This window comes from Calliphora vicina, chromosome 5 (assembly GCF_958450345.1).
Source record: "Calliphora vicina chromosome 5, idCalVici1.1, whole genome shotgun sequence".
Lineage (NCBI taxonomy): Eukaryota > Metazoa > Arthropoda > Insecta > Diptera > Calliphoridae > Calliphora > Calliphora vicina.
Window position 1 is genome coordinate 41,595,707 of NC_088784.1, and position 23,123 is coordinate 41,618,829.

The following is a 23,123-nucleotide window of genomic DNA, read 5'->3' on the forward strand; positions in this document are numbered from 1 at the left end:
TTAGTAGGTTTTAGTCTAAGCTTCCAATTAGCATGTAGTATAAAATGAATTTGACTCTGATTATTTGTTTGCTATTACTTAAAACGTTGTTTTTTGAAACCGAATATATATTATGTTATTAATTTTATAGTTTTTGAATACATACATATATGTACAGAATATATATTGTTTTACTATAAGGGAAAAAAATGTCGCATACGGTATGTCACGTACGATATTAAATTTGATTAATTATAAAATCATCCAAAAATTGTTTTCATTTAAATATGATGGATTGTAGAAGAAAAATATTTGGTTTAGTGTAAAAAATTGAAAGAAAAAATTACTTCTCTCACTATTCGCAAATATTCGCATATTTCTATATGTATCTCAAAATTACTTCCGTTTTATGTCACGTACGATATACCCTTATTTCGCTCGATATTTAGAACAACAATGTTTCGAAAGAACTTATTATTATACTCTCCGGCGGGTGAGACCTTTTCATTTTCAAACTGAAATTACTCCTTGATGGTCCATGGCAAGTATACCCATGGACCATCAAGGAAATTTTATCTAGAATCGTTTAAAAAAAATCAAAGCGATCCGACCAATAGTTTAGTTTCTATTGAGAAAGGTCCGCTGGGATCGTGTACTGAAATTTCAACAATAGTTTTTTAGGCTTTTTTCATATAAAACTCATAAAAAATTAATAATGTTATATATAAAAGAAAATTTTTTTCTAACATTCATTATATATATATAATTAGTAAATAATAATAAATCAAAGCAAAAAAAATGTTTAAAAAATGCGTTTTCATATAAAATTCCCTAAAGGTCCCTGTGGGCTTTCGTATAAGGGCAACGGATGAATCAACCGTCGGAGGGTTAAAATATAGTATCTTCTGAATGGAACATACAGACTAAATTATTTTTCAGATACTCTTATTTTTGCAAAATCTATTCCACTCTATAGGTATACAAATGTATACCTATAGAGTGAAAATTTGATAATGCCTTCCAAAGTTATTCGAACCTAAATAATGGTAATTTTTCAGAGGAATGTTCGAAATGAATCAATGAAGAAGAAATCAAATTGGGTGATCGAACCAGTTGTTTTATCTCTTTACATATGTATGTTTTTAAGTGGTTTGAGAACTGTGTCACAATTTTCCTAAATACTTTACTTTTAATTTAATTATTTTTTTTTTCAAAGAATTCTGTAATTTGCTCTATTCTCATTGTTTTTTTTTGTTGTTATTGCTTCCTAAGTAATCATCATTTTTAACACATGTGTTTGAAATTGAAAATAAAACGTAAAAGTGCATCTTTGTTTGTTGTTGCCCATTCCCACGATTTCTCTAAATCTTGTTGATTTTCATTTATATTTGTTCGCTTTTTTCGCAATAATTAATTTAACAAAATGTACTTTATTTAATTTTGTTTTTGTGTTTGATTAAACTTATTTTTTTTCTAACTATGAGTACACTGACCTGTAAAATATCAAAAGTGCATTTAGCAAATGTGCAATTTTACAACTGGAAACGTAGTTTTTTTAAATAACACATGGATACATACAGCACTTACACAATTATAAACATGTGAACAGGTGTATACGATAGTTGGATGGATGTTGCATGAATGCGAATAAATAAATGACTGAATGAATGAATGTTGCTGTAAGTATGAATGTGTGTGTGTGTGTATAGGTAAATAGAATTCATAGTTATAACAAACATAGACATAAAACAATTTGTTTAGTGCCAGAGTAGTTACACATCATCGTGCACAATTTGTGCATCAACTAGTCGTAGGTAAGTAGTTGTAGATACATCCATGCATATCTAGTTATGTATCCCTGTATATTCGTATGTAAAATAAATGAATAAATGAGAGAGCGAATGAATGAATGATTAAATTCATTCAACATCGAACTAAGTGCACACTATTGAGTGTTTGGAATATGTTAGAATTGCATTTATCATTGATATTGTAAATCATTGCTATCTTAACTTTAACTGTTTAGAAACAATGCATTGAATTACATACATACTAATTAGCAATTATGTTTCACTTAAAAATAATTATCTGATAAAAACATTAACATGGCTTTAATTGTGAAGTTGTATACATATATAATAAATTTTCTTAATGTCTGTTTTAATAAAACTATGCTACAAATTAAAATAAATTGAATATGCTGATCAAGTGAAGAATCATTAATCATAAAACTTATTGAATCACTTTATAAGTAATATTATTCAACTAAGTACATGTTTAGTTTTCGTGATTTACTCGATGATAATAGGATTTTTGGAGCAGCTCTAAACTTCATCATGCAACAGTCCGCGTTTAAGAGTATTTTTCAGAATTTACAATTTAATCTTTAATGTCCTCTTTAGGCAAGGTTGTGACTAGTTAATATCTATCGAAACTTCAATAAAATAAGCTGGAAGCAATTAAATCAGAGACAAAATTTTGATACCTATTACAATTTTTTTTAAAGGATCTCATTATAAAATAGTTTACAGCATTATTAGCGCTTCTAAAGCGTTTGGAGGTGCTATAAAACTACTGAGAACACAATGTCCTAGCGATAACAATTTTGGAATATTCGTTTGGACAGAATAATTAATCATTTGGCATGCCTGATCCAGGATAAAGTTACCCCAATATCGGGTAAATTCCGATTCAACCCAAGGACGAATTGCTGACATTGCGTATGCCTGCAGGATGGCAACGATCTGCCCGTCATTTTCCAGCGCTTTGCTGGGTATGTCTATACATGAAACATGCGATTTTATAATGGTCAATTTATTATCATAGTAAGTTCCCAATCCTAGTAAGCAACTCATTCAAATTATACTCTACAGTAGAAATGTTCCTATGAAGTATTGAAAAATGAATATAATGCCGCAGCTTTTTAGGTCTTCAATTGTTATTTTGTTCAATTTTTATTTCAATATCATTCTTTCTTTGAATCATGGGGAAAACATATATGTTTGATTAAATATTTTGTATACAATAACATTTTAAAACCTTTGAAATTTAAAAGTCCATTTCAAAGTCCCGATGAAGAAAAGCTGAGTATTCAGAGTTACTAAGATGGTCTTTACTTTCACGTATAAGTCAGAGTAAAAATTTAGTATACAGCAAGCATTTTCATCTATGAAGTTTAATATTTTAATTAGAGTTACATGTTTAGTAATTTTTCCCACTCTTAAAGCTGTACGAAGATCGTCATTAGATGAAAAGTATCGACATTAGATGAAAAGTACTCAATACCGACTGTTTTTATGACCAATACCAACTTGTTAATACTCAATACTTTCAGGGTTTTATTTTATAGCCGAAAAGTTTAGAGGCTCTAAAAATTTTGAAAATTGAAAAAAAAAACATTTTCTGAATGGATTAGTTTTCGATTTTTTGCTCATACTCATTTAGTATAGATGTTTAAAAGATGAGCAAAATTAACCGACTGATTAGTAAATGCAAAGTAGCTGTTGAATTTTTTCAGCGAAGTACTAAAGCTTCTAATAAACTCAAGGAAATGCAAGACCAAATGGGAGAGCCAAAGCTAAAATTAATTAACTCAACTCCAAAGAGATCGAATTCGGCTCTCAATATATGATTTTGAGAATTGTGGGAAATCAAGAGGATTTGGAAACAACGGTAGCAATACTACATAAGCCAATTGAACTTTTGCCTTTTGAAGAGTGGGAAATTTGAAATGAAATTTGTAATCTTTTTCAGACATTCAAAGAAAATAACTACAAAAATTAGTGCCGAAAAAATTAACACTATTTCGAAAATTATAGTATTAATATGTGGTGTTTTAACGTTTTTAAATAAGAAAAAGTTTGAAAACAATACGGACGTTATATCCGCATTATTAGATAAATATATTTCTAATTTAAATCGACGATTCTTTAGGTTAGAATATAACGATGTCTTAGCAATTTCCACCTACCTAGATCCACGATTCAAGTCCAAAGGATTTACTGATTCCAATAATAACTTAAAGTCTAAAATACCGTCATTGTTTAATATACGAGTACCAACTTTAGAAAATCCTTTGCCAGTAAAAAATAATAATGTCAATTCAATTTGGACCGATTTCGATCAGAAGGCTAAATAATTTTAGTCATAAAAAAGTGTTAGATAGAAAGAGGGATCCATTGCAGTGGTGGAAGGAAGGGGAAATGTAAATCGTGACTTGCCAAAATAGCCAAGAAGTATTAGCCAGTAGTAGCATATGTTCCAAGTGAAAGGGTATTTTCTATAACTTGTCAGGTTCTAATCAATAGAAGGAGTCTGGTAAGAACTGAAAATATACCTTTTCTACACTTTAATAAAGATTCAAAATGTAATATTATCATACATAAAACAAGTATGCTTGTAGATTCGAAAACTCGAAACGAATATGTAGTATAAATAATTTTTATTATACTTTGCACATGTATTTGAACAATAAAAAAAAATTGTTCACGATTTTTCGTGGTTTATGGTTGTTTACAACTCGACGTTTTGGATCTAGTTACATATTCTTATTAAATTTTATTAATATTTTTATTTGTACTTTTACTAAATAATAATATTTTATTCAACAGTTAAATTAAGCTGTGACTAAAATTTCATTAAAAGAATTGAAAACAAAAGTCTTATTAAGACTAAAAGGCAGCAAAATAAATTTAAAAAAAAATCATACACAAATCTTAATTTAATAAATTTTAAATAAACTGTCTAATTTTACATGACAATTCATGTTTATAATAAACAAAACCTATTTTTTATCTATTTCCTCTTACAATATATGTAAAAAATATCTGAACGTTTCTTTTAGTTTTTGAATTAAAAAAATCGTTAAAGTATTGAGTACCCAAAAAAAAGTATTGAGTAGTCAAAAGTATCCATAATTTACAACATTATAGCTTAAGGTTGTTCCTTTAATTATATTTATGAGGAATTTCAACCTTTCAAAGCTTTGTATTGGAATGAACTCATCGAGTAACTCAACTCAAACCTATTCAAATCAGAGTAATAATAACGACTACACTCCCACCACCTTTACCATTTATTAAAAACGCTAGAAGAATTGACATTTCATACTATTTTATTTTAGTATTTAGTATTTTAGTATACATTAGGTAATGCTTAAGGTAAGGTGTACACCTTACCTAGCTCCATGTAAGCATTCAAATCAAACAATACAATGAGAGAATCTTTATCAAAAACAAATAATAGCAATTTTTAAAACAAATAATGATACGTAATGCAACTTTTAACCTTTTTAAATGTTCCCTCTCTTTCATTGTTTTAATTTCTTTCTTTTTTTTGCCGCCTATAAAAATAATTGTTGTTTACAAAACGTTAAGAATAAAAGAAAGCTGGAGTTAAAAGACTTAAAAAAAATGGAGCCAAGTAAAATGAAATAAAAAAAATTATGCAAAAATAATTATTTTAATGCACATGATACAATAAAACAACAGACAGTCATACATAAATACATACAACAGAATGATAAAAGAGTACGAAAGGAAAAGAAAAAAAGAAAAATACTGAAAATGATGCATTTACAAGTGTTGGTTGTTGCACTTACCAAACCAGACGAAATGAAGATTTTTAATCCAATGTACTGCTGACTGGCGATAGCGATGATGATGATGATGCTGGTGATGTTGACGATGCTGATGATGATGTTCGTTATGTTGCTGATAATGTTTTTCCTGATAAAGACGATGACAATGTTGACATATATTGCTGGGGGCAGAAGCAGCAGCTACAACAGCAACATCCGTTTTTTGTAACTTGAAAGGCGTTTCCAAAGGATCTTTTAATTTCATTTTGCTAAAGACATCACCAGCCACCACAGCAGAGGAGTTCAATGATTGTAGGGTTATTTTTTGCATTTTCTTTTAATAAATTTAAATATTTTTGTTTTTAAATTTGTTTTTATTATTTTTTTTGGTATATAATTTGGTCAAAGTATAATTGTTTTGGTTGTTGAAAATCTGTTATAGAGTCGAGTAGTAGAGTTGTAAAGTGGGGTTGTTGTTTTAATTAAATTCTTTTTGTTTTGTTTTTTTATTTTTGATAAACAAAATTATTTTTTTTAGGGGGTTTTATTTTTAAGCGCTACGAGCGACTCAAAATGATTTGTGTTGATGAAAACATTATTACTTGTTGTTGTTGTTTTGTTTAATTGTTGCTCTAGTTACTGATGTTGCTGTCCTTTTGTGATGAAGTTGTAATATCTGTGTTTGTTTTTTTTTTGCCAGCAAACTTTTCGTTAGTTATCTTTAGTCCTTTATTTTTGTGTTTTTTGTTTGCTTCCTGTGATTTTGGGCGAAAATAAAAATAGCGCACTCATACACACACATTTAAAATTGAAATGTCGATGCTGTTGGCATTTCTGACATTTTATTAAGAATTCCTTTTTTTGTTGTTTTTGCTTCTTCTGTGCCGTTTACTGTTGCTGAACGAGCATTGAGTGATGGAAAACTGAGTCACAGAGAAAGCCGAGGAGGTGCCAAGGGGCAGTTAGTTGGTGTTTGTGTTTAATAGTAGTAAAAGTATGTAGTTGTAATAGTAGTAAGTAGTTGGAGTTGTAGTTATAGTTGTCAATGATAAAAAGGGGCCATTGACCGACCGGCCGACCAACCAAGTTCAGTTATGTTGAAATTTTCATACGTTTAGTGAATTTCCTTGTTTTATGAGTTGGCTGTGATTGTGGCTCTGGTTGTTATTGTTTTAGGGCCATAAAAAACGCCTTTTTATAAACATTTCAATTTGTTACTCATCTTCATCTCTTTTGCTTTTATTTTTGGTGTATCCTTGGCAACAAACGCATAATAATATCAAATTGTAATAATACCAATACTTGTGCACATTACAAATCAACACAAAGCAACAACAAAAAATCTCATCGACTCATGTGGGGGTCCGTCTGCTGGTATTCTATAAATACTCACACACTCTCATTCACACACACGCAGTTACGCATCACACATACACTGCACACTGGGTTGTGATGTGCTAAAGAAGATGTTTATATAAGAGCATGAATGAAGCTGAACATATGGGTGGGTGTTATACAGTCAGGCAGTCAGTTAAACATAGATTCTAGCTGGGATGCTTTGGTGTATTGACTGGCTGGTTGGTGACCAGAATAGGATTTGTTTTCCTTTTCTATATGGATTTATTTCAATTTGTTTCTTGTGTGTTCTCTTCCCTCCTTCTTTTTACACACGCACTAGTATAGTTTGTTTGTCTGTTAAGGTTTTATGAAGGCGTTAGGATCCTTTTTGATTTAATGCTTACATCAGCTGAAACTATCTGTGTGCTGCTAATTAAGACCCATAAACGTGATACGATTCGATGCTGTAGAAACACTTGTGTTACTCACTTAATTTATATTATTTTAGTTTTTGTTTTTATCTTTCACAGGGAAAACTTTTATTTCCCTCGTTCAGTTTAAAATGTTGCTTTGGTTTGATATTCACACACAATACTTTTTTCTTTTTACTTAAAATACGCATTTTTTAAAGTTCACCATGGGGAAAAGATACTCCTAATGACACTTTAATCATGCTGCAAGTTATTTTTAATTTTATTTTGCATAAATATCACTTATACGCGACCGTTAAATTGTTGAAAGCTCTGAATAGCGTTTTGTAAACGTAATACGTAAATTGATAAACACGAACACTTTGAAATTATTTTAATTTTCCATACATTTTTTTCTATATTTTTATGCAATTTTGCAAATTTTTTTTTACTTTCATACACACACATTAACGCACTTCATAAATTTTCTTAAATTTTAACAGAATCATCATATATTTTTCTGTTTCTTTAAAATATTTTCGAAATGAAACCCGAAAAAACAACACTTGTTTTTCTTTAGATGTTATTAAATTTTCCTACACTTTTTTTGTCGAGGTTTCTTTTTTTTTTTTTGTTATTTTGAGTCGAGTTAAGGATAATTTAATGAATATTCTCGTTGAAAATAGGTGACAGTTGAACAATAAGCATGTTGTTGTTATTGATGTGATGCTATTTTCCTACACTTGTATTTTTTTGTTTAGCAAAATTGAATGAAATAAAAAAAGTATGCGCGTAGTTTAGCTTAAAGACCGTCAATACCGTTTCAGAGCTAAAACCGAACTAACGGCAGTTTCCGCATAGGCAAACTCAAAACTGCAGCGCAACAGCTAAAACACCACACAACATGCAAGAGTAAATTCACTCTCCTGCCAAGACACTCACCATACAGTGACAGCACACTGTACCAGAATAGAAAACACACACACAATAACTACAAGCGTCCGCTAACCATCCGAAACACTTGACAGTCTGAAAAAGTGGAGGCTGTAAGAGATACTCACAAACTGAGAGACGGTCTCAACAATGGTCACTGAGAGAGTGCTTAGTTTAGTTGATTCTAACCAGATATCAGAGTGACGCATATGCGTCAAATAAGAATTATTGCAAGAGAGTTCAAAAATCAAGCCAAAAAGAGAGCATTAGAGAGTTTAATTCATTTATAGAGAGTTATTAAAATAAATTCTCTATAAATATTCTTCGACTCCAACATTGCCTCTTGCTTGTTCTTCTTCTTGTGGCAACAAAGAACCAAGACAACAAAACAACAATAAACGGGTAGGAAAAACAATAAACAAACATGTGTTTATTGCAGCAATGTGTGTCTTCAACGAAGGTTGAAAATGTGTTTACAAACATAAACTGTCAGTCAGTCAGTTGCAGCCAGCCAGCCAGCCACACCGAGCCAGCACAAAGCCATTAAACGTAACGTAACACTGTTAAACACAGCAGGAGTTTCACTTTCGAAATTCGAATGTGGAAACTGGAATTTTGTTTTGTTGAAGTGTTTAGACTCCCCCTTCCGCATCTTTTTGATTTCAAGTACACGACAATATTTGTATCAGTGATTCCACTGTATTCAGCTCAAAGGAATTATTGTGCGTTTTTGTTGGGCTCTGTTTTCATTTGGCACATCATAAAAATGGTATAAAAATAGAAATTGAGAAATCATTTGTGAAATGCGCCTGTCTAAAAGAAGCTGGAATTTAATTTCAAGTGTTTTCTTTTTGTGTTGTTTGAGTTTAAACAAAAATAAATTATTCCTCCTGCAAATAAACAATAAACAAAAGAAAATAAATGAAACATATACACATTATTATTAATTGCCCTAAAACTAAAAACCATGTTAACCATGTCACCCCCAAAAATTTAATGTAAATAATTAATACGATTTCTACGATTGTCATGCATAAATTGATTCAATTATTCTATTTGTCATGTTATTTTGACATTTATTGAATGTTTATGTTGTTGTTTTCCATTTGCTTCTTCCACTTGCTGTTAGTTAAGACTTCTTCTTCGTCTTCTGCTTGCATGTCATACTCCTCTCAATTAAATGTTGATTTTGTTTATTTTGCATATTCTTTATGGTCTTACGCTCTAAACACATAGCAGGCTACCGACCACCATCTGTCAAAATAAAATTCATTAATACGAAGACGATTATTTTGACGCTATCACAGCTACATGGTTACACGACCACCATTTGTGGCTGTAAAAGCTAATTTATTTAAAAACAAGTAAGAGAGCTATATTCGGCTGTGCCGAATCTTATATACCCTTTACCAAATTATACTTCAAAATACAAATTTTTAAATATTTTTAGGTAAACAAAATTTTGCAAAGGTCTTTGAAATATCTACCATTAGATATTGTCTATATTAATGACTTAGTAATCCAGATATAGGTCAAAAATATGTAAAAAATCGAGGTTGTCCTGGTTTTTTCCTCAGATATCAGCCATTTGTGGACCGATTTTGCTGATTTTAATAGGAAACTTCTCGAAAGCATGTCTGACAGAATTATTGAAGATTTGGATCCCGAAGATATCTGGGGTCTTCAGAAAATTGATTTCAACAGACAGACAGGCAGACGGACATGGCTTAACAGACTCCGCTATCTATAAGGATCCAGAATATATATACTTTATAGGGTCGGAAAATTATATTGTGGAAATTGAAAACGGAATGGCAAACTTATATATACCCTTCTCACGAAGGTGAAGGGTATAAAAATTAAGTATTTGAAAATGGGACCACTAAAATATATATTTCAACAACAAAAAACAGCTGTTTTGTCAGCTGATTACAATGTGATTTTCATTTTCATTAAATGGTGATTAAATAGCTGAATACATTGCGACGACTTCTGACAACGATATTTGTAGTCGTGTAGCTGTGTGGCATGCTGTAGTCTATGTGTTTAAACTTTAAAGCATCATTTCTAGTTTGTATTATTTATTGTTTTCACAAATACTCATCCGCTACCATACACATCCTGTCATTTCTCCCCCACTCTATATCGCGCTCTGTACTCACATGACCGCTCTGTTTTGTTTTTTTGTCGTAATGTCTACAATTCAAAATTGTTTTGTTGTGAATCTTTTAATCCTCCCAACCATTATTATTTCAATTATCATCGCACACTCAGTGACTGTTTCATGGTTGCCAGATAAATAAGTTTCAACAAATTTAGAGAGAGAAATGTCGTCAAAATGCAATGATTTCCTCAGCAAAATAACTGTTTTGAATTGGATTTACTGCAGTGACCACTACATTCCATCAGCACTATTTGGAAGTGCCCAAATAATGTTATTTAATTGCTTATTTGCGTGTTCTGAGAGACCTAACTATTAATAAGTTAATATTGATAGTTAGAGTTTCTCTTTTCCCGCACTTTTTCATTTCCCGGAAAATCGGGATTCATTTTGAAATTTCCCGGGAATTCCCGCCTAGAACAAATTATTAAATTTTAGGAATGTAGACTTCGTTAAAAATCTAAAAAAAGTCTTTGGTTTAAGAAATAAACTGACTCGATTTCTAATTTTGGTTATATACAAACCTGCCACCATTTATCATTTCTATCGGAATGGCTTCAATATCTATTAGATTTTGTTCTACCTTCGTTATATTCCAATTAATTCTGTTAATTCGCAAAAAATAAATATTTAATTTTGAATTGGCATTAAATCAAAAATTAAGTGAAGATGTTAATTAAAACTTGAAGAAAACCCAATAATATTAAACAAAATTCAATTCCACGGAAAATGGTTTCATTCCAAAAATTTTCGTTTTACTCTTTGTGAAAAAGCAAAATACTAAAATAATTTACTTTCGATCGGAATAGAATTCTGTGATAGCCCTGAACATTCACGAGTTTTTGGAATAATTTGAATAATGAACTTGTTATTGGTCTATTTGGGTTAAATCTTTTTTGTTGTATGAATCTTCTGCATTTGTTTTGGAGCTGTAAGCAACTTTAGAGAACTTTAAAGAAAGTCAAAAAACATCATAAAACTAAAGAAAATTATTCCCGGGAATTCTCGCACAATTTCGCGGGATTTCAAAATTGAAAATTTTGCGGAATTCCCGGAATATCTCGTCCCGGGAATTCCAGTGAAAAACTCTATTGATAGTACATTATTTGTTACAGTTTTGATTGGTACTATTGCGTAAAATACTTGCTGATCAAACGACGTTCAGGTCTTTTGTTCTCATTTGATTACTGTTAGTTCTATTTATAAACCGAAATATAAAAACAATATTTTTAAAGTGCTGCAAAATAATAAGGTAGCTAGATAATTGTTATTTTTGTAAAACTGTTCCTATGGTGCTCTCAAATCATTTTGGATGAATATCGCGATTGTTTCTATCAGCACGACAACCACACAATCCATGAACCCAAGAACATTTACCAGATCCTAAGACCAAATTTTTAGTAGATTTTAATTCTCAGTAATATACAACGTTTTTAACATACATAGTGGCTTGAAATGACTTGTTAATCATTGAGGAACGTTAAAGGTAACATTAGTTACAAGAAATTCGAAACTAACTTCATCATTAATTATATTGATCATAAATGTTACTCGTACATTAAGCATAGTTCTTCCACTGTGTAATGTAGGCTATTTTATTAATTTAAATCTATCAATGTATCTCATAATATTGTTACGAAATTGTACTTGAATTCAAATATAACGATTTTAACGGCTGATTTAAAATTAGCTAATGCTTTCAAATAGCAGTGCTGTAATAGCAAACTGTAACATATCTATATAACTGAGTGCTGTATTTTTCAAGTGAATTCGTGTACATTATAAAGTGTGTCTGTATTTCAGCAGACTTATAAACGTGTATTGCATTTTAAATATGCAATCAAAAGTATCCGGTTTATTTAAATAAACCAACGTTTTGAAAAGGTTAAAACGTAACAATATATATGACCCTTTGCTCCCAACAAATACAGCGCCACGTACGATCTCTTACGCTTCGGCTTATCGTAATGGATCCATTTTTCATCGCAAGTAATGATTCGGTGTAAAAATGATTTTCTTTTATAGAATTCAAACATAATTCCGGCCATGCATTCGTATGGCTCGCAAACGTTTTGAAATTGATGCTTGAGTAACTCCCAATCTTCGTGGAGTAATGTCTCCAATACTTGGACTTCAGAATTATTTTGGCTGGCCTGGGAGATCTTTGTCTTCCATATCGAAACCACTGCTTCTGAACAGCAGAAACCAGGTTGAAACCAATGGAACACATTAACCATAAGCTTCGATTTAAAGAAGTAAAGTAAAACTTCCCGCATATGACGCTTTGTTCGCACAAAATTTGACATTTTCCAAGCAAAACAAAACTTTGTTATTTGTAATGTTCAGCGAGAAGATAAATCCCAAAAGGTCTAGCTTAATAAAAATACAGTTGGGCTTTACTTTATCAAAACCAGTTCGTTTTATTTTTAAAATCATTCTTTATTTTAAGTAAATATTCATATTTATTCTTTATTTAAGTAAAATTTAAAAATATACTTTAAAACTTACAACATTTATTTCATTGATTTGATATCTCACTAGCATTTTATAAATTAGATATTAAATCCAACATAAATTAGAGTCACTAGCTTTTGGACATTTTTATAGACTAGAAATAATTATTTTAATACTTCTTGGCGGAATATTATATGGAGATATTAGGGTTTGGTTACGAGAATTTCCGGGATTTCCCGTAAACTTATTGTATTGGGGAAAAACGGGAAATTTAAAATTAATTAAAAAAAAAAAATAGATTTAAATTTAACATATTTGTTTGATGAAAGGCTTCTTCCAAATTTAGAAATATTGTATGGACGATCAAAAAGTAAAAAATCGTATAGCAGAAACGCAATCTACGGAAAATTCTAAGAAAGTTTCTTCAAGAAACCATAGGTCTAAAATCAAATCCTATCTTGGGCATTTCGTCTTTTATCCAATAAAAAAAACTATTAAAATAAAATATATACTGAAATATCATTGGATAAAATACGAAATGGGCAAGATAGAATTTGATTTTAGACCTATGGTTTCTTGGGGAAAATTTCTTAGAATTGTCCGTATATGTAATGCGTTTCTGCTATACGATTTTTCGTGAGAAAAAATCGACCCAGCCTAATGTTTATGTTTTAAGCCCCATTAAGTATGCAGTAGAAGACTTAAGCCGAAATGAAACCATTTTGATGATAGGTAATGCTATAATGAACACTCTTTAACGGTATAAAAGAAAATTATTTTTGCACCGAATCATTACTTATGGTGAAGAATGGATCCATTACTATAAGCCGAAGCTTCGTTGGTTTTTTATGAGTAATTTATGTCAATTTCGAACGAAAAGCAAAGTCATTTGAAATTGGATTCCTTTATATTGAAAACTTTTTTCGACAGACTATTTCCGACTGTTTCAACACAAATGTCCAAATCAGTGAACATTTGTGTTGAAACAGTCGGAAATAGTGAAACCGCATTAAATTTTCGTTCGAATCATTGGTATTAAAGAAACAAAAACTAGGCGAAGGTATTAAAATTTCTTTATACTTTAGAACTTTAATGTTAATTAAACAGATAATTCAGTCAAAATACAGTTTTGTTTTTAATTTTAACGATTTCGAAGTCATTAAACGTTTTTTTTTAATTTTAGGATTTTGACCCCAAATAATCTGGCAACTATTTGTCCCCTCCAACTGGCCACTCTGAACGGTGCAACATACAATCCACACTTTATAAAACTACTTTTATTTATTCTCTTGAGAGTTATTTTCTTATTTCTACTCGTTTGTCCGAATATGCGTGAGTGTATGTATGAGTACATACATATTTATATGGGTTTATGTGTTTATGGCACTATCATTCATACCAGTGTTACCAGGGGTTATGTTCCTAAAATGTAAAATTTTTACTTTAGGAAAGATTTCTATTATAAATAAAATCGTTTAATGTTGATTGAATAAAACTTTCAATTGAACCTTACATGTGTCCGTGTAATAGGAATAAAAACCACCATTATCGGAATACACAATGGCAGGAAAAATATCCTTATACGATTTCAGTCTTACAACAAGTTGAATATAGATAAAAAAAGGTTTCCGGATTGATCAAGACATTAATGGTTTCACAATGGGATTTAAGAATAGAACGCCTATTATTATTTTACATTTAATATGGAATGCGAATAATATACCGAATGTAACTAAACGGCAACTCTGATGTATACACTAGTTATTTGTTGTTGTGGTAGTCATGTGCAAGTGAGTAATTTGCTGTGTATAGTATTGAATGTACATTAGATCTGCCCTTCATAAATAGGTTTGGTTTGGATGTTACTTATTTTGTTCTTTAAAAGCTAACTCTTTCAGTCACGTTCAGGACGCATTTTGAAAAAAATAAAATCAAAAATTGTATCAAAAATATTTATTTTTATAGATATCCCACTTGCATCCCACTAAGAGACTAATGATAAACATAAATACATATTGCAAATTAACGTTTTGTTGCAAGAAAAGCATGGAGTACGTATTATATATGAAACACTAAACATCGTTGAACATCTTTGTCTACCATGGTAATAAACTGCCTGACTTCAAATTAGCCACGTTCACTGACAATGATATCAAACTTTGGACAGATTCCCTTTATTGTGTAATTCCCCAAGACCACTTTATTAAGCAACGATTCGGCAACGTTGATAGAGCTTGATGTACATATAATACAATTTGTTGTAAATTATTTAGAAATAGTGAATAATTAATTTACTAAATAATTAGTTACTCAATTTAAAACCCGAATTAATGAACGACATAAAAAAGTTCTTAATACATTTATATTGTATTTGAATTCAATACAAACTAGCTCAAATTTTTTATATCATAGCTCCAAAATGGAAACTAATGAGTTTGCTAGTCAATTGTTTTGTAGATTGTTCGGATGGAATCTCATCAGAATATTTCTGTTGAAAATTTAATGATGGACCTTGTTTTCGAATGGTTTTTAAAATTATCAATACTTGAATTGTTAACATTAAAGTTATTTTTTGTTTTTCTTTAACAATAAAATATTTAAAAAACGATATCAAAACTTCATTCATTACTTTTTTAAAAAAATGTAAATTCGAATATAATTCCATTAATTTTAAACGTGTGATCGAATTATTCGAACAAGTTAAAATCTCTAATTATTCGTTTTATTCGAACATGAGAAAAATCGAATAATTCGAATACCCTACTAAATAGGTCTTCAAGGAAAATATATAAACTTACTTTTGAGAAAAAACGCCCATTTTGAAGAACAAGTCAAATAATTTTTTGATTTTGGAAAAAGACATCGATTTCAAAAGTTGGTTCACTTGATATGAAATTCCCCATATTTATCTAACCAGAGCACCTTGATGGCAAAGTTTTGCAAAAAAACATAAATGATGACTTCAAAAAATATAATTGTTTGGCAAAATGCCAATAGATGCCAATAAACTATGTTTTAAAGACTATAGAATAGGTGGTTAGTAAAGTGACCACTAAACCACATAGAGCTAAAACTAACTTGCAAAATTGTATGTCAACCGGATACCCAGAACCGGAAATCGATAGTAAGTTGAAATATTGGGTAAACAGTTTATTATCTTTCAAACAAATAATCATTCAGAACATGAAAACTTTTCCACGCCCTAACCGCGAAAATAACGTAAGCGCCAGAAATCAAATTTTATAGGAGAGAGTTTTTTTCGTTTTTTCTTTTAAGTTGTGCGAAGGATTTCTTTGAAAGTTAAAATGTAGTCTATTAATGGTATCATACATACGATAAGTGCATTTTTAAGTTAATTTTGTTTTGGAGCTTACGTTATTTTTACCGTCTCTATTACAGGCAGCTGACACTAAATTGTGGCGCATACGATAAATGCTTTACAAAGGAAAAATATTTTCTTAAGTTTCGAAAAAATATATTTTCTTAAAGTATGCAGTAAATTAAACATTTGTTGTAAATTCATATGTTTCGTTTAAGGCTTCTTTAATATTTTGGGAATGTTTTAGGCCAATATATTCGTTATAAAAACATATTTTAATTGCAAAGAGCTTTTATATCATTGAATTTATGCGACGAAATTTTGGTAAGACCTGGTAGTAAGTAAGTAATTTTAATAGATTTAATGAATTTGGATGATATAATGAAATAAGCTATCATGGTTAACATGGCTTTATTATGATTTTGCAGGCACAGCTATCTCAATATAGTTTTCCGTTCATCTAAAATAAGGAGATATTTGTACATTGCAGTACAAATTTCATTACAACATCATTTGCCGTCATAAAAAACACAATCCATAAACACTTAAATTGTAATACTAGTATTTTCTTGAATAAAACAGTGTAATATTTATACCCTACACCACAATAGTGGGGAGGGTATTATGCGTTTGTTCTGATGTTTCTTCTTCTTCTGTCCTCTTAACTCCCTGTGGAGCATAGGGCCTCAAGAGGTTTCTAAAATACTGTCTGAACATGAATTGCTCCCTCCCAGACACATGGAGCTTGCCGCCGAAGCGGGAGGATTTGACAAACGTGTGTGACCTCCTGGGAGACTTTTCCTCTGTATTGATTTGTCAGGTTTCCTTCATTGCTTGTAAGGACAAAGAAGATCTTAGTGGAGCCTGACACTCCTTGTTTGACTACGCACAGGCGTAGGCTTCCTGGAAGCTTATGGGCGCTACCGCTGACCTTTAAAGGTTCATCCACTACCATCCCTTTTACACTATCCTGCCATAATAGCGCAATAATCTGATTGACCCTATTTCCGAATAAGTCAGGTTGGCTCAAACAGATGTAGCGTTGCTCACACTACCTAATATCATAACGGGTGTTATAATGTCATTGCCCGGTGTCCACCTGCCCCGAGGGGTCGGAGGTCGTGAGTCTTCTTAGTTGGTTACAAGGACAAGGATTGGTTCTGGACTTTACCAAGTTAAAGACGATCAGTTCCGTTACCTTGTATGCTCAACGTAACGCCCAAAAATATTAGTCTAGCACCCACCTTAAAGTATACCGATCGACTCAGAATCACTTTCACAATTTTTTCGACCCAAGGACGGAGCCTATTGAAACTGGCCTAAATCGGTCCATTATTTTACCTAGCCCCCATACAAATGTCCTACCGAAATTGGTCTTTATCGTTCATAAATGTTTAATTTATATGGATATATCCACAAATTTTGCTCCAAATAAGTTTGTCACCAAATGTTATTGTGATCGGCCCATATTTAGTTATAGCTCCCATATAAGACCCACTTCCAAAAATTACTTTAACGTGCATAAATCTCTTAAAAATGTTGGTATACACATAAAATTCAACACAAATAACTTTCATGTAAACATAAATCACACGACCTTATTTCATGGTGATCGGTCCATAATTGGTCATAGCTCCCATATAAGGCCCATTTCGAAAATCACTCAAAAATATAAATTATTGAAATTCTAAAAGAAAAATTATTTTGCTGTTTTTCTTAGAGTAGTAGTATTTTTATGGTCGGGCTTCACCAACTTTCTTACTTGTTTTACTATGAGGCATATTCAAAACTTTTTGAAGGTCGAAACTAGCACATAAAAACAAAACATTTTCCCTCCTTTGTTTTTGTTCCTTCAAAAAAATTATTAAACTTAAATTCTACTGTTTGGATGTTACTGCTGTCTAAATTTTTTCCTTGATCACATTTAGTACATCTATCTTTTTGTATTTCAATTTCTTTTGATTTTCTCTCTAGTTCTTCGGCTACTCTTACTTTCATTTACTGCCCCTTTTTGCTTTTATGTCGCTTATGTTATTTTTGCGGTAAAGCAAAGAGGTGAGTGTCGCTTACGATATAATTGAAATTGCGATATCTCTGTATATACCTTTACGTTCTAACCTTTTCAAACGTTTTAACCTTTTCAAAACGTTTGGTTTATTTCCATTAAATAAACCGGATACTTTGATTGCAAATAAAAGCCTTTATTTATTCAAAATGTACAAGAAGCACAGAATTAAATAGCCACTCTATGTTTTTTATACACGTTTATAAATTCTCAGAAATACAGACACAATTTATAATGTACACGAATTTACTTAAAAAACACAACACACTTTAAGCCACTTAGTTGATGTTTATTCGAAAAGCGTCTCTGATAAACTCACTCACGACTGCAACCTCTGCCACTATTTATAACACTGCATTACCATATAGAAAGCTCTTTAACTGTCAAAGTTCGAATATTCTAGATCATAAGCCATCTGTGGTGTACTTTCTACAATGTTCTTTAACTGAATATTCGAATTCAAACAGCGTTGCCAACTTACGATCAATGGTCAACTGAAAGCTTTTATTTAATAATGTCCACAGATATGTTACAGTTTGCTATTACAGCAATGTTATTTGAAAGCATTATGCTACTTTTAAATCAGCCCTTAAAAACGTTATATTTGAATTCAAGTACAATTTCGTAACAATATAAACACTTAATTTTCATTATTTCGGTTGTTGATGCGCAAGAAGGTTTTCTATCGATTTTCATTAAAAAGTCAATTTTGAAAAAAATTTCGCTTACGTTATTTTTGCGGTTTCCATGCAAAATTTCTGTAATCAATAATTTTGTACAGAGAAAATCATATCTTTTTTAGGGGCTTGTTTAATGTACATACATTAATTCGAACATATGTATGTATGTATGTATGTACGTATGGATGGATATACATTAATCTACAGCAATATTTAAACGTAAACATTGGTTTTACTCCAAATGCAAAAATAAAATTGGATCTACATTTATTTTTTGAATTTATTGAATTCAGTTTGTGTGGAACGGTATATAAAAATGTGCATAAGAGTTCCATGTGGGTTTAGTTCCGACGAAATCCACTTAATCACATGCATATGTGTATATGTCCGTCAGTAGCGTACAAAAGACCTTGAGTAACAAATAAGCAAAAAGAGATATACTCGAGTTGTTTACAATTTTTCCACATGTTCGTTATTTGTTTACACCAACATGATTTCTATTATTTCTCTATGTCGTTAACATCTCTACATTCGGTTTGGTATAAGGTCAAAATTCGGTTTGAGATTGGATCAAAAATCTACCTATTTTTGGTGGCATATTTCGATTTTTACGTCTCCTCGTTTCTTTATCGTGTTTTACATATTTTTATATTACCGCTTTAGCCCATTTCAATACCAATTATTTCTAATCAACAAATAATATTTGGAAAAATTTCATCCTCCTTAGTCCTTCTCTCTAGATCGTATTGTTACTTTAAAAGACTGACGGACGTACATCGTTTTAGGGTCATTTTTACAAATTGCCTTTAATGTTCTTAATAGTAAATGATAACTTTAATTAAATTGAGGAATAAACTGACCCTTGTAAAATAAAGTTAATTTTTTCGAAAATATGGCAATACCGAAAAGAAAACCCTATTACTTTTGGTAAATTAGTTGTATATAGTGGCAACGACATACTATGAAGCAAAAGTCTGATGGAAACTAGAAAAAACTCAAACCAAAATTTTACTCAAAATAATTTTATTTGCTAATACATTCTCACCACTTGGGTTTTTGACAACTGAGATAGGTCTTTGACAGCAGAGTTTCCGCTCTATGTATATTTATCTATGGGTATACATTAGAGTGTCCCTTAGAATTAAATTTTTTGAAATGTTGAAACGGTACCCCCCTGAAAACTTTCGTAATGACCTAAAATACCACCAAACATTTTTTTAGCTTGTTCTAAGAAGGGTAACCGGTGCCGACTTTCGATTTACTTTTGAGGTGCATTTACAAGGGGAAAAATGCATTTTTTTCAGTTTTTTTTTTAAATTTTGCTATTAAGTAATTACTTTTGCAATTTAATTTAAAATAGTCGAAATGTGTACGTAATTGTCGTTCTAATATAAAAGAAAAAAATTGGTTAAAAAATGTTAAAGTTATTAAAAAATCGCTAGGCCATTAACGTGTCTCAGGCCACTAGAACAAGAAATGTAGGAACAAAATTAACATATTTTGAGAAATATTGAAACAAAAGTTTATTATTACTTAAAATATATCCATATTTACATGTATATGAGTTTTTATCTTCATAGGATACAGTTAACCTATTCGCAGGTATAACCAACAAAAAATATTTTTTTTAACGGCAGCTTTTGAAGCCAATATCCAATATCAAATTTTTAAAAATTTTGTTAAACAAATTTTAGAATTTTTTGATCATCACATGGGGATTTATTTACAAGATAATATGGAATAAAAATGTGAAAAAATATGTCTAGTTTTTCCTTATCTGCGATATAAATTTTGTGATTTTCGAGAAAAACTAATATTTTGGCCATATTTTGGCGAATGAGCCCAATTTCCTTAATGTTATTAATTTTAAGTAAATCTGTTCAGACTATTATAGTTTTGGGTAATTTTAAATATAGTCTGAAAGTTTTCATAAAATCGGAAAACGTTAACCCTTAAATTGTGAAGGGCAAAGGTCAATTTTTTCAATATTTGGAATAATGGAAAGATAGCGAAATATTATATATTTTTGCGCCGATTTTGATGAAACTTAAGAAAAATATAAAATGAAGTCTAGTATTTGCAATAACAGTACAAAATGGAAATTAAGGGTACTTGGGGTACAAATGACCCTGAACTTTTAAAATCACGAAAAACACAGCCATTTTGACCACAAGTGCTCCTATGAAGATAAAAACTCATATACAAATAAATATGGATATATTTTAAGTAAGAATAAACTTTTGTTTTAATATTTCTCAAAATATGTTAATTTTGTTCCTACACATAGAAAACAGATTGGTGATAGCAACCGAATTTGTTGCCAATCGAATGATTCTACCTTAGTGATCGAATTTTACAGTTGTGGCTACAGAATTTTAGAAAGGGTAACAAAAGTTTGGTTGCTTCAACCGAAATTCTTCTTTATCAACTGACTTTCTGCTGATAAGACTGAAAAATTCGATGTGTGCAACCGACTTATTCGATTGGCAACAAATTCGGTTGCTATCACGAATCTGTTTTCTCTGTGTACATTTCTTGTTCTAGTGGCCTGAGACACGTTAATGGCCTAGCGATTTTTTAATAACTTTAACATTTCTTAACCAATTTTTTTTCTTTTATATCTCATTGGAACGACAATTACGTACACATTTCGATTCTTTTAAATTAAATTGCAAAAGTAATTACTTAATAGCATAGCAGTTATGTAGATTTTTCAATTTTTTTTGTATTACTCTTTTAAATACATTGCATTTAAAATTGTTTTTTATGTTTTCGAAATAAAAAGTGAAGAGATTATTTTTGAAACGCGCCTTTTTTTATTGATATCAATTTGATACATTGCGACTAGTCCCGATTGAAAATGATTGCGACTTACAGAGGGTTAAAATGCAAGCTTATTCGATAATCTTGATTTATGCCAATATGAAAAAGTGCGGATTTATTTCATTACAAGTTTTTTTGTTATGAAAAACAATTTGGGAAATTAGTTCATGTTGGTTTGGGGGTTTAGTTCCTTTTTTTGGGGACTTATTTCATTTAGAACTTTAGTGATTTAATTCATTAAGTCCCAATTTTGGGGATTGTTCGTAGCACCAAAAATGTTGACATCCTAAAACAAAACAAGAAAAAATCTTTTCCTCTCCATACAAAGAGAGTCACATACAAACTTACATAGTAACAAGTAAGAAGCTATATTCGACTGTGCCGAATCTTATATAAAATATAAATTAATTTTTAGGTAAACAAAATTTTTTTTTCCAAAGTAGTTATTTTCATTTTTTGGAAATTTTTTTTTAAATTTTATAAATTTTAATAAAAAATTATTTGTTTTTTTTTAAATTTTAAAATTTTTTGATTTTTTTTTTTAAATTTAAAAACAAATTTTTTTTTGGTTTTTAAATTTTTTTTTGGTGAAAAAAAATTCCGATTTTGACCCATTGTAGGTCAAACTTACTATGGTCTAATATATGTCGTTGCAAAGGTCTTTGAAATATCTATCATTAGATATCAATATTGTCTATATTAATGACTTAGTAATCCAGATATAGGTCAAAAATCGAGGTTGTCCTTGTTTTTTCCTCATATCTCAGACAATTTCTGGACCGATTTTGCTGATTTTAAATATGAAACTACTCGAAAGCATGTCTGACAGAATTATTAAAGATTTGGATCCCGAAGATATCCGGGGTCTTCAGAAAATTGATTCCAACAAACAGACGGACATGGCTTAATCGACTCCGCTATCTGTAAGGATTCAGAATATATGTATATACTTTATAGGGTCGGAGAATTATATTGTGGAAATTACAAACGGAATGACCTTCTCACGAAGGTGAAGGGTATAAAAACAACAAAAACTCGAGGTGATCGTGTTTTTTTGCTTACATTTCTGCAATTTGTGGGCCGATTTTCTTGTTTGGGGCTTCGAAAAGTTGATATCAACAGACAGACATACAGACAGACAGACAGACAGACAGACAGACAGACAGACAGACAGACAGACAGACAGACAGACAGACAGACAGACAGACAGACAGACAGACAGACAGACAGACAGACAGACAGACAGACAGACAGACAGACAGACAGACAGACAGACAGACAGACAGACAGACAGACAGACAGACAGACAGACAGACAGACAGACAGACAGACAGACAGACAGACAGACAGACAGACAGACAGACAGACAGACAGACAGACAGA

General features: G+C 30.8%; 1 protein-coding gene across 3 annotated transcripts in view; it reads right to left on the reverse strand.

Moving 5' to 3' along the window:
• Window positions 1–6,048, reverse strand: part of sns (sticks and stones) — a 376,839-nt gene extending 370,791 nt beyond the window's left edge. Inside the window, exon 1 of one of the 3 annotated variants that reach the window (XM_065510854.1) lies at window positions 5,579–6,048. In XM_065510854.1, the coding sequence (XP_065366926.1) occupies window positions 5,579–5,888 (310 nt within the window). In that variant the 5' untranslated portion in view covers window positions 5,889–6,048. The remainder of the gene's footprint in view (window positions 1–5,578) is intronic. The other 2 variants (XM_065510852.1, XM_065510853.1) reach the window with 2 other exon arrangements.
• Window positions 6,049–23,123: the final 17,075 nt, after the last annotated feature.